Source organism: Sus scrofa, chromosome 6 (assembly GCF_054392235.1).
Source record: "Sus scrofa isolate SSC_HxYL_T2T_F1_AM1 chromosome 6, Sscrofa_HxYL_maternal_Yorkshire_Landrace_v2.0, whole genome shotgun sequence".
Lineage (NCBI taxonomy): Eukaryota > Metazoa > Chordata > Mammalia > Artiodactyla > Suidae > Sus > Sus scrofa.
Genome location: NC_139388.1, coordinates 75159408 through 75174452, shown reverse-complemented (window position 1 = coordinate 75174452; position 15045 = coordinate 75159408). Strand labels below are relative to the sequence as shown.

The window sequence follows — 15045 nt, the reverse complement described above, 5'->3', positions numbered from 1 at the left end:
TACCCTCAGCCCTCCCTCCTCAGCCCGGGTGAGACCCGCCCGGGAAGACACGTCACGAGGCCCTGCAGAGTGGGTTTCCCCTCTCCAGCAGCCTCTGCACGTGTGATACGGCTTCGGCATACCCTGCTCCCTGCCTGATACACTCCTCTGCATTCCTTCCCAAATGGTAACCTCACTGCTGCTATCTTTTTTTTTTTCCTTTCTTCTTTTTCTTTCTTTTCTTTTCTTTTCAGGGCCGCACCTGCGGCATATGGCAGTTACCAGGCTAGGGGTCAAATCAGAGCTATAGCTGCCGGCCTATGCCACAGCTACAGCAGCAATAGATCCGAGCCACATCTGTGACCTATGCTGTAGCCTGCGGCAATGCCAGATCCTTAACCCACTGAGCGAGGCCAGGGATCGAACCCACATCCTCATAGCGTTACTATCAGGTCCTAAACCTGCTGAGCCACAACGGGAACGCCACTGCTGCTACCTTTTCTGGGTATCCCATGACAAATAGCTGGCATGTCTTCTCTGGAAACACATCTCCAAGCTTCTTTCTCCAGAAACAGAGAGAAAACAATTCTTCTAAATGAATTTCTTAACCACATCTCATCCTTTGGGTGCTGGAGTTTGAAGCCTGATTACATCCTTTTGTACCTGCCCTGAGATCCAAGTCTTTCTGAAGTACAGTTGACTCTCAAACAACAAGGAGTTGGGGGGCCGACACTCCACACAGTCAAACATAGATATACAACTTACAGTCAGCCCTCAGTATCTGAGATTCCTTACCCACAGATTCAACCAACCGCAGATCATAGAGTGCTGTGGTACTTCCTACTGAAAAAAATGCACATGCAGGTGGACCAGCACGGTTCAAACCTGTGTTGTTCAAGGGTCAGCTGTATGTGATACGCTCTCAAATATCTAGCTTTTGAGGCACTGAGTGTGGGTCAAGAAAATTCTCTACAAAGACACCAAAGGAATAGACACAGAACTAACAAGACAAAGATGGACAAAGCACCCAAGGGACCCACAGAGCAACCACACATAAGGAAGGCAGAATATCTTTCCCCCACTTCCTGGGTTCATCAGAGAAAACTCTCTGCATCCATGAGGCCCTAGTTCCAATTTTCATTTTAATTTGGTTTAAGACAAATTCCAATATCGGGTAGTGAAATCCACTACTTCAGCAGAAGCCGCCTGGGGGTTCTGCCCCTGAGACCGCTCTCTTACTGCGTCTCAGTGTTTGCTGAGGCACGTGGACTGGGAGTGAACTGCTGCCCTGTGAGGTCTGGATACACTCGTGCTGAAGGGAAATGAAGCCCTTCTTAGCATGAGGGCATGTGTGACTTTGGAGACACCTGACAGAGATCCTTATCACCGCTGCCTCTATTCCATGATCCATTACGTTCCAAAGCAGAATTTAAGCACCTCTCAGGGCCAGTATTTAGGTTTCATGCTTCCCTTTCAATGAGACAAATGCTTTAAATTTGTGAAAGAAAGCTCCTTCACATTTCTGCTTTCTGGTTTTCACTTAACCTAAAGAGGAAATTTCACTGGTAGAAACTTGGCTAACATAAAAAAACTGACTTCAGGGAGTTCCCGTCGTGGCTCAGTGGAAACAAATCTGACTGTGATCTATGAGGACGCAGGTTCGATCCCTGGCCTAGCTCAGTGGGTTAAGGATCCAGGCAGCTGTGGTGTAGGTAGCAGATGCAGCTTGGATCTGGCATTGCTGTGGCTGTGGTGTAGGCCGGTGACTACAGCTCCAATTCGACCCCTAGCCTGGGAACTTCCACATACCTTGGGTGCAGCCCTAAAAAGACAAAACAAACAAACAAACAAAACCAAAGAAAATTGACTTCACTAAAATCTTGTAGCACTGGGATGTGCTGTGGGGGGTGGGAGTGGGGGTTTGTTGTTGTTTTTGCTGTTTTGTTTGGTGCCTGGGAATTACCGTAGCACATCCTTTTGAAACAGCCACCAAGGGCTGCAGTTCTTGAGAGGTGGTTGTAAGAAATACAATAAGACTGGTGAGCAATGTCAACTCAATCCAGCTAGCAAGAGAATTCAGAGTTAGAAACACGGCTGAATCCTGAGACAGGTTGTCCTGTATGGCTCCAAGGTGGTCAGGAAATAATGCCAAATGGATTTTCTCAAGGTGTTCTGGACCATGGCAGGGTGTGTATGTGTGTGTGTGTCTGTGTGTGTGTGTCTGTGTCTTTAAAGCACATTTCAGCTACATTAGGCTATACTGTCATGTAGTCTTCAATTTTCTTCCCTAAATCAGACAAAGAGAAAGGAGGGAAAATTTCCTTCACTACTGAACCAGGAATTTTTCTATTCCAAAAGAAGAAAATAAATAGACGAGACAAACAGGCCTAACAGGAGAAAGAGAAATGTTGAAAAATAAATAGAACATTTCTCACAGACTCAGCTATCCAAATAACTAAATTGGTCTCTACTACTGCACAGGACAAGACAAAGAAAAAACTGAACAATTATGCAAATTGTTCTGAGATTCTATATGTAATGAGGGGAGTAACATTCTACTTTGCAATGAAGAGGAAGACCTGAAGGGGTGTAAGAATAAAATGGGCAAGTTGGCTAAATGGAATAAGAAAATAATTAAGAACGCTACAAATTACTTGAGCTCCTATATGTGAAACTATACACATATCAGAAAAACCCAGGGCACGAGGTTGCAGAATAAGGTCTTGCTCTATCCTAGGCAGGCACAGGTTTGCATAGGGGAAAACTACGGAATCAAAACAGCCATCGAAGCAACATAAGACATAAAGCATTCTGGTAAACTAGAATCTTTACGCACAAAAAAGCAAACAGAAAATACCTAGGAAGATCCTTATCAAGAAAGAGCCTGCAAAAACACAGAAAAAGCTTTTGGTTAGTGTAGCAAAAGAAAAAGGAAAACAGAGAGAGAGAGAAAAAGAGGGGAGAAGAAAAAACAAACATATATAAAACAAATGTGCTGATAGGCAAAGTAAACTGAAATGGACAGACAATTAACAGAGGACTCCAGGGGCGGGTTGAGAGAGGGCTCACAATGACAGGGGTCCCTCTCCTGAGATGTTCTGCTCAGGAAAACGCTGGGCACAGAAGGGGATGTGAGGACTAGCTCTGTTAACATCCTTTGAGGAGGTGACTTGGGACTGGAAGTGGCAGGAAGCTGCTGTGGAGTTAAGGGAAAATCAAGTGTATTAGGTAACAGAGATGCAGGACTGGGAAGACAAGCACGAGGAATGGCCCTTGTCACGTGCACTCCACTATCGCACATCAGAAGAGCCCTTGAATACTCACATACTGCGTGTGTTCTCTAAGTTCAACTTTAAACATTAAACCTTAAGCAAAAAGAACAAAAGCTCTCTTTTTTTTTTTTTTTTTTTTGTTGTTGTTGTTGTTGCTATTTCTTGGGCCGCTCCTGCAGCTATGGAGGTTCCCAGGCTAGGGGTTGAATCGGAGCTGTAGCCACCGGCCTACACCACAGCCACAGCAACGCAGGATCCAAGCCGCATCTTCGACCTACACCACAGCTCACGGCAACGCCGGATCGTTAACCCACTGAGCAAGGGCAGGGACCGAACCCGCAACCTCATGGTTCCTAGTCGGATTCGTTAACCACTGCGCCATGATGGGAACTCCTAATTCAACTAAATATTAGATAAATCAATGAAACATGAGAGCAAAAAGAATTTTTGTTTAGTGTGAAACAAGAGTAACTGTGAAAACCTAGTGTGAAAACAAAGTTGAACATTTATTTATTTATTTATTTATTTTTTGTCTTTTTGCCTTTTCTAGGGCTGCTTCCCTTGGCATATGGAGGTTCCTAGGCTAGGAGTCTAATTGGAGCTGTAGCCGCCAGCCTACGCCACAGCCACAGCAACGCAGGATCTGAGCTGCGTCTGTGACCTATACCATAGCTCACAGCAACACCCGATCCTTAACCCACTGAGCAAGGCCAGGGACCGAACCCGCAACCTCATGGTTCCTAGTCAGATTTGTTAACCACTGGGCCATGACGAGAACTCCCTAAGTTGAACATTTAAAAGATTTTTTTTTTTTTTGGTCTTTTTTTAAGGCCACACCCGCGGCATGTGGAGGTTTCCAGGCTGGAGGTCGAATTGGAGCTATAGCTGCCAACCTACCCTACAGCCACAGCAACTCAGGATGTGAGCTGCATCTGTGACCTATGCCACAGCTCATGGCAACACCGGATCCTTAACCTACTGATCGAGGCCAGGGATCGAACATGCGTCCTCATGGATGCTAGTCAGATTTGTTTCCACTGAGCCATGACGGGAACTCCTAAAAAAATTTGATAATGTTGAGTTGTTAGGGAAAACAGCTGTTAGGGAGTTCCCCTGTGGTGCAGCAGGTTGGAGATCTGCTGCTGCCACAGCAGTGGCTCAGGTCACTGCTTTGGTACAGGTTCAATCCTCGGCCTAGAAACGTTAAAAAAAAAAAATTAAGGGAGTTCCCATCGTGGCTCAGCAGAAATGAACATGACCAGTATCCATGAGGACGCAGGTTCAATCCCTGGCTTCAATCTGTGGGTTAAGGATCCAGCGTTGCCATGAGCTGTGGGGTAGGTTACAGACACGGCTTGGATCTGGTGTTGCTGTGGCTGTGGTATAGGCCGGAAACTGCAGCTCCCATTCGACCCCTAACCTGGGAACCTCCATATGCCACAGGCGCAGCCCTAAAAAGACAAAAAAAAAAAAAAAAAAAAAAAAAATTAAAGCAAGTGTTCAAAGTGTGTAGCTTTTTATTCTTGACTGACAAAGCCAAATTCATCTTTTATACCGTCTGACCTACTGCCAGGCAGGAATCAAAGGACTTATGAAGATTACTCTAAGTAGGAAAGTTCAGCATAACCAGCACTTCAAACAAACAGCATCTTTCCCTGTGCATTTTGCTAAGCACCACAGGGAGATTTAAGATCTATTTCTCAGAGCTGCAAAGAAACTGTGTTGAATGCCAGCTGAACAATTGCTGTAAGAGTCTGGTAGAAGAGAGAATGCAGGGTTAATGCTAACTTCAGAGAAATGAAACTGTCCAAGATTTTGCTCAGGAAGAAGCCACGGGGGTATCAAAGCACCCTTCTTTATCTCTGCACTCCCCCCCACCCCACATACATACACACCCTTCTCTCCTCTCGACCATACACAGTCCTGTCAGCTCCTCTTACATACAAACAGCAAAAAGACATTTGTTTTTTTCCTCATTCCTCTACAAAACTATAACACAAGGAAACAATGTAAAGAAATTCATTCTGGCCCACACTTTTTCTTTTTTGTCTTTTGTCTTCTCAGGGCCGTACCCTTGGCATATGGAGGTTCCCCGGCTAGGGGTCCAATCTGAGCTGCAGCTGCTGGTCTATACCACAGCCACAGCAATGCCAGATCTAAGCCTCGTCTGTGACCTATACCACAGCTCATAGCAACGCTGGATCCTTAATCCACTGAGTGAGGCCAGGGATCGAACCCACAATCTCATGGTTACTAGTCGAGCTTGTTAACCACTGAGCCACGATGTGAACTCCCTCTATTTTTTTTTTTTTTTTTTTGGATCCTTAACCCACTGAGCCACAAAGCAACTCCCCAGCCCAAACTTGTAATTCTGCTTCTGCTTACTGTCTTATTTTTTCTCTCCTTCTTGCCAACCTATGTGAGCAAGTTTTTCAGGAGCAGAGAGACCACAGAGAAATCCTGTAATACGAAGCCTGTGTTCTGCGCACACATTGGAGCACACAGACACTCCCACTGCCCAGCCCTCAATACGTAAAAAAAAAAAAAAAAATGGAGACTCTGTGCAGGATGATGGGACTCCTTTCCCAGGAAGGTAAAAACACCTCAGCAGATTTAGTTTCCTGTCAGACACAGGAAAGCAGACCAGCTACGTACTTCTTGCATTTTGTCATCACTTGATTATAAGACGGAATATTAAGGGAAATTAAACTTAAAAGTGCAATTCATTATTTATAGCAGCCAATCCTGGTCAGGAGAGTTTATAATAACTTACTGCCTTCATGCAGAAATGAAAATGAAAAGTGCTGAGACGCCTTGAGCTGACACTGGCAGCAACAGGATGAACACAGGGGGTTCACTCTACTTTGGAGAGCATGTCTCCATGACACCCGAGACTGACAGGTCTTTCTCCGGAGCAACCACTTCCCAGGAAAACATTTCATCTGAGACACAATTAATTTCTGCTTTTAAGCCTTTAGGTAACATGCTGAGTGTTCTTTTCCTGCTTTTTCTCTATCACTATGGTACACTGCCTCTACGGCTGACTCGGCCCTTCCCCAGTGCCGCACCTGCTAGAGTTGTGGGAAGACTTCAGGTACTTGGCAGAGATGATATTTAGGGAGAGGATGGCATCAACTGCGGCTTCGTCCACCTCAGGCTTACTCCTAATCCGGCCTAGAAGAAAGAAAGCAGAGCATGGGTACATTTAAAGGCCCACCAGTAATCCTCTCAACCTTTGCATAATTTCAGGTGCCAGAAGGACATCTGGCCAGCTGGAGAATGCTCGGCCTTCTGTTCTCCGGAGTCTGTCTCTCCTTTGCACCCCACATTCAGTCAACTGTGAAAGCTTATTGGTTGTTCAAAGAGCTTCTCATATTCATCTCAACTTTTTTTTTCTCTTATTTGGCTGCACCCGTGGCATGTGGAAATTCCCAGGCTGGGGATCAAACGCACACCGCCACAGAGACAACACTGGATCCTTAACCCACTGGGCCTCACTGGGAACTCCTTACCTCAACTTTGATTTCCAATATCACTGCCCTGCTCAGGAAGGTCCTCCCCTTCCAACTGGAAACACTGCAACGGCCACTTAACTCCCAGCTCCCTCTTTCCGGTCCACCCTACACTCAGCTCATGTAAACTTCTGAAGCCACTGCCTTCATTATACCACTTTCTTGTTCAAAAAGTCTTATAATTCTGTTTTCAAGTTAACACCAGGGAATGAAGCTGGACTGTTCTGGGTTCAAATCTCAGCTCCAACACTGTCGGTGTGGGCCAGGCGTATGTTCAACCTCTCTGAGCCTCATCTGTCAAGTGGGAATAACAATTCTTCCCTTATAAGATCATTAAGATCATGTATGTCTGTTATATTAATCTAATATTTATGGAGTATTCAGAGAAGCACCTGCTACACTGCATGCTTGTTAAATAATAAATCATAGGGTTGTAGAGAATCCTTAGTGACTACTTCCTCTGCACCCTACCCCTCCCTTTCTGGTCAGAAAGCATCTCTTCTGTTTTGTCTAAAATTCAATTTTGAAAATCTTGGAAGCCACTGCCCCAGACAGGACAGAGTTAAATTTTCCTTCCAGGGGTTCTCTGTCTGGTTCATAGGCACTCAAGGGTTCACGGATAGAACTGAGGATGTCTGGGAGTCCTTGCTGGAGTGCAATGAATTAAGAATTGGACTGTAGCAGTTCAGGTTGCTGCAGAGGCATGGGTCTGATCTCCAGCCTGGCAAAATGGGTTACAAGATCCAGTGTTGCTACAGTTGTGGTGTAGATGGCAGCTGTGGCTCAGATTCAATCCCTGGCCCAGGAATATCCATGTGCCACAGGTGTAGGCATTAAAAAAACAAACAAACAAACAAACAAAAAAGATGGAGTTCCCGCTGTGGCTTGGAGGTAACAAACCCCACTAGTATCCATGAGGATGCAAGTTTGATCCCTGGCCTTTCCTCAATGGGTTAAGGATCCGGCCTTGTCATGAACTGTGGTGTAGGTCAAAGAGTGGCTCAGATTTGGTGTTGCTGTGGCTGTGGCAGAGGCTGGCAGCTGTAGCTCTAATTCGACCCCTAGCCAGGGAACTTCCACATGCCAAGGATATGGTCCGAAAAAGAAAAAAAAAAAAAAAAGATTCCAGGAGATCTTAATTAGATGGGAAAAAAGATTACAAGTTTATTTTCGGGAACCCCTAACTGAAATCTGGCTTTTCCTTCAATTATGAGGAGAGGGCACAAATCACAGGAGAATCCGCAATAACCGTGACTCTGCCCCCAGCAGAAATCACAGATGTTTCCAGATCACACTCATGTAAAATACCTTGACATTCATTACCATTTTGAAATGACAGAAATTAGACCTGCTGCTTATTTAACACATCAATAAAGAGTTTGTCACATATTTCTTATTTTTCCAAATGTATTTCAATATTATCAGTTCCCTTTACAATCCTAAGTACTTTATTCAAAAACATCATTCTGCGGCTGAAGTGAACCACTGCCAAAGGGTCCATGGCTAAAATAGGTTCAGACCTCCTCCCTGCTTTAGCCTACGGTTCCCAAAGCTTATGCTGCTTGGCCAGTCTTTTCCTCTCGCTATGCCTTAGTTTTTTTTTTTTTTTTTTTCTTTCTTTTTTTTTTTTTTGGTCTTTTGAGGGCCCCACCGTGGCATTTGGAGGTTCCCAGGCTAGGGGTCAAATCAGAGCTACAGCTGCCGGCCTACACCACAGCCACAGCAACGCCTGATCTGAGCAGCATCTGTGACCTACACCGCAGCTCATGGCAATTCTGGATCCTTAACCCACTGAGCAGGGCCAGGGATCGAACCTGCGTCCTCATGGATCCTAGTCAGGTTCATTACCGCTAAGCCACAATGGGAACTCCAACACTGTGCCTTAGTTTAATTTCTCCACTCCAGCCATAGGTTTCTAGCCATTTGCATGTTAGACATTCCTGGCTCTAACTTCAAATGCTTCTGAAAAACAAACCCTCTGTTTTCTCCCAAATCTACTCAGATCCTCTCCTACAAAGCTCAACCAGTCCTCCTAGGTCGTTGTTGTTGCTGTCTCTTAACACAGGTCTTTTGCAGCTATTCTCCTTTGGTACTGCGGACACACACACACGCTACCTCTTCACCCAGACCACAAGCTCCCAGGAGCAGAGGCTCTTCTCCTGGCCCCGCTCAGCTCTGCACAGAACCACCCCCACAGTATCGGGAAAAAGAACAGGCACTGGGAAATGAGACTCAAGGCCCCTCTACTCTGCAGTCACGTTCTCCAGTGCCGTCTTCCACGCACTCCCTGTGCACCAACCAGGGAGTGATCACTTCTCCGAGAAAGCCGGGCTCCATTCTCAGCTGGGGAAACGTACTCACCTACCACCAGCTCGCGAACATCTTTCCAGTGGAGTTCACTTCCCTTCTCATGGATAAGGGTCACCGTGATCCTTCGCTGGATGCCCTAGGAAACGGAGCAGAGTCCTTGTTTGTTCTTTCTGGGTTGTGTAGTGTGGGGTGGACAGGAAGGAAGGGCATGGAGAGACGGGGGAAATGCTGGCCACACTGTTATTCTTGACAAGGGACATGGGTCAGGGACTAAGGAAGAGCCAGGCTCTGATATGGCTTCAAGAACAGATGCCCAGGAGTTCCTGTTGTGGCTTAGCAGAAACGAATCTGACTAGCATCCATGAGGTTGCAGGTTTGATCCCTGGCCTCATTCAGTGGGTTAAGGATCCAGTGTTGCTGTGGCTGTGGTGTGGGCCAGCAGCTTCAGCTCTGATTTGACCCCTAACCTTGGAACCTCCATATGCTGTGAGTTTGGCCCCAAAAAGACAAAAAAAAAAAAAAAAAAAAAAAAGAACAGATGCCCAGATTGTTATGTCCCAGAGTATGTCCACCTGGGGGTCATAAGCACTTCTTCTTCTTCTTCTTTTTTTTTTTTTTTTTGGTCTTTTTGCCTTTTCTAGGGCTGCTCCTGCGGCATATGGAGGTTCCCAGGCTGGGGTCTGATCGGAGCTGTAGCCACCGGCCTACACCAGAGCCACAGCAACGCAGGATCCGAGCTGCGTCTGCAACCTACACCACAGCTCACGGCAATGCCGGATCCTTAACCCACTGAGCAAGGCCAGGGATCGAACCCGAAACCTCATGGTTCCTAGTTGGATTCGTTAACCACTGAACCACAACGGGAACTCCCCCATAAGCACTTCTGAGCACTGACTGAGTCTACTTCTGATTTGCCAAGGGGGGGGGGCCCTACATTGCATGGTCAGATTTTTAGTCCACTGAAACCTACACCCTCTATCTCCACTACGAAGTTCTGGCTGTGAAAGTATTTTGCAAACATCATGAAGTTAGAATTGCATAAAATAACATGGGAGTTGCATAACTTATAGTAATCGAATAAAACAAACTCTTTCAAAATAGCTCTTTTAAAATACATTTATACATAAAAGCAAAGGCATATATAAGCTAAGATTTGAGAAACATTAAGGAGGGGGAAAAAAAAAGACAGGGCAATGTCCCCCCAACCTCCAAATCCCCTTGAAATGGAGATAAAAGCAGAGACTCAGAGAGTTGTTTCTTATTCTTTTTTTTGGTGTTCCCCTTTAAACCCTCTCTTGCTCCTTCATTAGTACCTGGTGAAGCAAAAATGTCCCCTGGCAGGGCAAGCCTGCTGTATGGTCAACCACAGCTGGGATATACCTATAAAAACAGAAATGCAAAGGAAAGAAGTCAGAAAGAATGCTTTTGCTAACTAAGTATGACTTCGTGTGCAAGGTCCTCCCTGGTCGCTCTTGCCTTCTTTGTCTTTGTTTTTCAAAACTTGGATCCCCTGTCTTTCTGACCATTTGGGCTTCTAATTAGACAGTCACTCACATTTAGCAAACCTTTCCATATATCTGTCTCATCATCTCAACTAGACTGAAGTGTCCAAAGGGCAGTAACATCTTTTGGCTCCATCCCTGCTCCTTGTCTAACTGATATTCCATAAATCGTGTATTACCGCAATGAGAAGTGTCAGGAGGTAAGAAAGAGATAATTTCAGATTCTAGATCATTTTTTAAGAACCAGAAAGCAATTAACTCAGTAGAAACCATTACTGTAACTACTTCTCCCTCATAATGCAAGTTATAATCACATTACAGATCTCTGTGGAAAAGTCTAGTTCCTTAAAGCAATGTCACTACTGATGACTAGAGACCAATAGAGCCAACTCTCATACTCACTTCACAGCAGGAACCCAATAAATGTTTCATGGAGGGGATCATGACGGTGGACTCAGCATCATAAACAGAGGATCATTAAGGTAACATTTATCCCCTACCTTTTACATTAACTGATACAGCTCTTTGCCTGCTTCAGGAGAGGGATCTCCCTTGTTTGGGGTATTCAAAAGCATTTTAGGGGGATGGAGGAGGGATGGATCGGGAGTTTGGGGTTAGGGGATGCAAAAAATTATATACAGAATGGATAAACAACAAGGTCCTATTATACAGCACACGGAACTCTATTTAGTATACTTTGATTAAACCATAATAGTTAAGAATATAAAAAGAATGTGTGTATAGAGACAGTGTATATGTACAGCAGAAATTAACACACTATAAATCAACTATACCTCAGTTTTTTAAAAAAAACATTTTAGGGAATTCCCATCGTGGCGCAGTGGTTAACGAATCTGACCAGGAACCATGAGGTTTCGGGTTTGATCTCTGGCCTTGCTCAGTGGGTTAAGGATCCGGCGTTGCCTGAGCTGTGATGTAGGTCGAAGATGCGGCTTGGATCCTGCGTTGCTGTGGCTGTGGTGTAGGCCGGTGGCTACAGCTCTGATTAGACCCCTGGCCTGGGAACCTTCATATGCTGCGGGAGCGGCCCAAGAAAAGGCAAAAAGCCAAAACAAAAACAAAAACAAAAACCCCAAAAAACACAACATTTTAGAGACAACTATAAACAGTAATGACATTTGCCACTTAGTCTAATGACTCATACTGAGAGAGTAAGCTGATGTTGACCATTTTGATCTGAGCTGATGGTCCTTAAGTGGGGATGATTTTGCCCCTGAGGGGACATCTGGCAATGTCTGCAGACATCTGTGGCTGTCACAGCAAAGAGGTGCTACTGACATCTTAAGTTAGAGGCCAGAGATGCAGCTAAAGATCCTACAATACAAGGAAAACTCCCAACAACAGAGAATCATCAGGCCCAATTAGTGCAGAGGTTGAGAAACTCTGGCCTATGGCAACATGCTGTTCCCTAACCCCTCACTGAGACATTAACATAAGTCTTTGGCCCTATTATGTGCAATATGCTTCTGACTCCCTTTGTTTTGCTGCTGATAAAACCCACTGTGTAGGTCGTCTTCCCTTATAACAAAGTTCCAGTCTCCAGGATCCTGATGTTGCTAAGAAGAAGATAAATTATTACACCAGATAGTCAGCTGTCTGACAAACATGTGATTCAAACAATAATATAAGGACTCTCAAGTTCAAATCAAAACTGGAATGTGACAATGATTCGTGAACCTGAAGACCAGAGGGACCCAAAATTACACTTTCTAATTTCGAAAAACCTCTGTATTTAAAAGTTGAGAAAGTTGGACTTACTCTCCTGTAGGCTCCAGTTCACTGATCTCAAACCAAACCAGAAGATCATACTTGCTCATGCTCTGGCCGAGGCTGGTTTTGCTCATGGTATTCAACTTGGTGGCTGGAACTTTTAAAAGTTTTTTGAAAATGTTAAAATTTGGTCCAAGTGTACCCAGCAAAGGTATAAGCTTCACTACAAGGACACACTAGGGAAAGGCAGCAAGAGTAGGGGTAATGGGGGCAGATTTCAGGGCAGAAGACCCTGAGTAACTTCACTGTCAACAACATTAGCACCTCTAACTTCAGCGAGCAAGGAAAACAGAGAGCCAGTGTCTTTCTCCCTCTCAAAAAACTATCCAATGATGAGAAAATGGGTTCTATGTAGAGAAAATGTGCTCACGAAACCGTTAAAAACCCTCCCTTAGTCTCTCACATTTGCAGCAGGCAGAGCTCAGTAATGATGCACAAGAGACCACATGGGGAGAGCCTCATCGCAGCCAGTGTGGGGGAGAAAGACCTGTCCTCCAAGCCTGTGGTTCCTGAACTGCCCTGCGCACAGGGGTCGCCTGGGGACCTTACAGATGGCAGAGCCTAGGCCACACTGCAGGCCAATTCAGTTCCAGGGGTGGGACTTAGTCCTCTGAGAAGTGTGAAGGCCCCCAGGTGATTCCAATGTGTGGTCAAGTTTGGGAACCACCAGTCTAATTCGTAAACACAGGATTCTGTAAATGATGTCGTGTTACCCATTTTCTTCAGATGTAAATTCCATATTATCGGTACTGATGAAATAAATACATTAGCCAAAACCCCAGTTATATTTCCAAGAATTTCAGATTCGACATGGTGGGCATTTGGAAACACTATACAGAAATTCTGAAATCCTGAGAATAGAGTGTTTTCTGCTCCGAATCTGGGAGCAGGGGAGTGAGAGTGCAGGGACTTGGGGTCTAATTATTGCTCAACCCTCCACTCACTATGAAACTGATTGAGTTAACCTCTGAAAGTCTGTCTCCTCATCTGTATGATGGAGATCCTAATATTTAGCCTGCTGACTCAAAAAGCTATTGTGGGGGAACTATATATCTAGTCACTTGCGATGGAACATGATGTAGGATAATGTGAGAAAAAGAATGCATATGACTGAATCATTTTGCTGTACAGCAGAAATTGACAGAACATTGTAAATCAATTATAATAAAAAATTAAAAAACAAACAAATGAACAACAACAAAAAGCTTATTGTGAGGCTCCCCTAACACAATGCATCTAAGGGGCTTTATGACTCACACAGCACTATTCAGACTCCTGGACTATCAGCGTCATGCCCCTAGCTAAATGCACCAGGTGAGCTGGTGATGATGCTAGTCAAGAAAATAATAGGGCGTTACTGGTTCTGGTGGGCATCAGAGGGTCAGAAAGCAGAACCAGAAGCATTTTTTTTTTGGCTGCCCCAAGACATATGCAGTTCCTGGGCCAGGGATCAGATCCTAGCTGAAGTCGAGACCTATGCCACAGCTGCAGCAATGCTGGATCCTGAACCCACTGTGCTGGGCCGGGGACCAAACTTGCATCCTAGCCCTCCCAAGATGCCACGGATCCTGTTGTGCCACAGCAGGACCTCCAAAACCAGAAGCATTTTTAAAAAGCCATTTACTAGTAAAAAATCTTCAAAAATGCCATTGCAAAAAATCCAAACAAACATAAGGAGCCAACACCCCCCGCCCTACCTAGTGATGGGAAAGGGGCCTAAGTGGAGAAGGTGATTCCTAAAAACGTCTCTGAAGGAAGTGTGACATTACCTTGACAATGTGCCGAACTCTACATTCAGGTCAAGTAGCCAACAGAAATGCCTGCGCTTCCTAGAGAGCCAAGCTTGAGCACAAGCCCCTGAGGACGGCGCTACAGCTAAGGCAGAGCTAATTTAGCTACTAACCATCTCGTTTAGGTACCCTCTCCATCTGGCAGCTGGGAACTGGCAGAAAGAGAAAAGGCGGCGATGGGTCAGCCCCATCCTGGAAGGTGGCAATGGCGGAGGACGCGAGCACAGTGGCATGCTCAGAAAACGTGTCCAACACACGCACATTCACATAGTCAGATACGAGAAATCGAATCAGTTCAATCTTTCTCTCATGGTCTGAAGGCAGGAGGGAGGGAAGAGCACAGAGGTGGAGAATGAGCACGGGGCAGGGTGGGCATGTGGCAAGTGGGCAATGAGGAAAAAGGGTGAAAATAAACAAAGAAACATCAAAACAAGATACATGAACATGAAGAATAAATGCAATATGCAAAGAAATGCCCAGTCACCCGATAGTTACAGGGAGTTACCCACAGAGCAGAGATTTAAAAACAGGGAGCATGGAGTTCCCGTCGTGGCCCAGTGGTTAACGAATCTGACTAGGAACCACGAGGTTGCAGGTTCGATCCCTGGCCTTGCTCAGTGGGTTAATGATCCAGCGTTGCCGTGAGCTGTGGTGTAGGTTGCAGACATGGCTCGGATCCAGCATTGCTGTGGCCCTGGTGTAGGCCAGCGGCTTCAGCTCCAATTAGACCCCTAGCCTGGGAACTTCCATATGCTGCGGGAGCGGCCCAAGAAATGGCAAAAAAAGACAAACAAAACAAAACAAAACAAAAAAACAGGGAGCTTGTCAAAATTCGCAGTAAGACCAAAGTATTGGCAGGGATCTTTCTTCTTTTTTTGGGGGGCGGGGG

At 45.4% G+C, this 15045-nt stretch overlaps 1 protein-coding gene across 21 annotated transcripts in view; it reads right to left on the bottom strand.

Annotated features, from left to right (window-relative positions):
- The window catches only part of KIF1B (kinesin family member 1B), a 168023-nt gene that overhangs the window by 16701 nt on the left and 136277 nt on the right, over positions 1-15045 (bottom strand). For 16 of the 21 annotated variants that reach the window (XM_021095313.2, XM_021095321.2, XM_021095317.2 and 13 more), the window contains 4 exons: positions 12355-12463; positions 10387-10453; positions 9125-9209; positions 6320-6425 (listed from right to left, as the gene is read on the bottom strand). In XM_021095313.2, coding sequence (XP_020950972.1) covers positions 6320-6425; positions 9125-9209; positions 10387-10453; positions 12355-12463 — 367 coding nt within the window. Of the gene's footprint in view, positions 1-6319; positions 6426-9124; positions 9210-10386; positions 10454-11434; positions 12464-14249; positions 14471-15045 lie in introns of those variants that run through there. The other 5 variants (XM_084962752.1, XM_084962753.1, XM_084962754.1 and 2 more) reach the window with 2 other exon arrangements.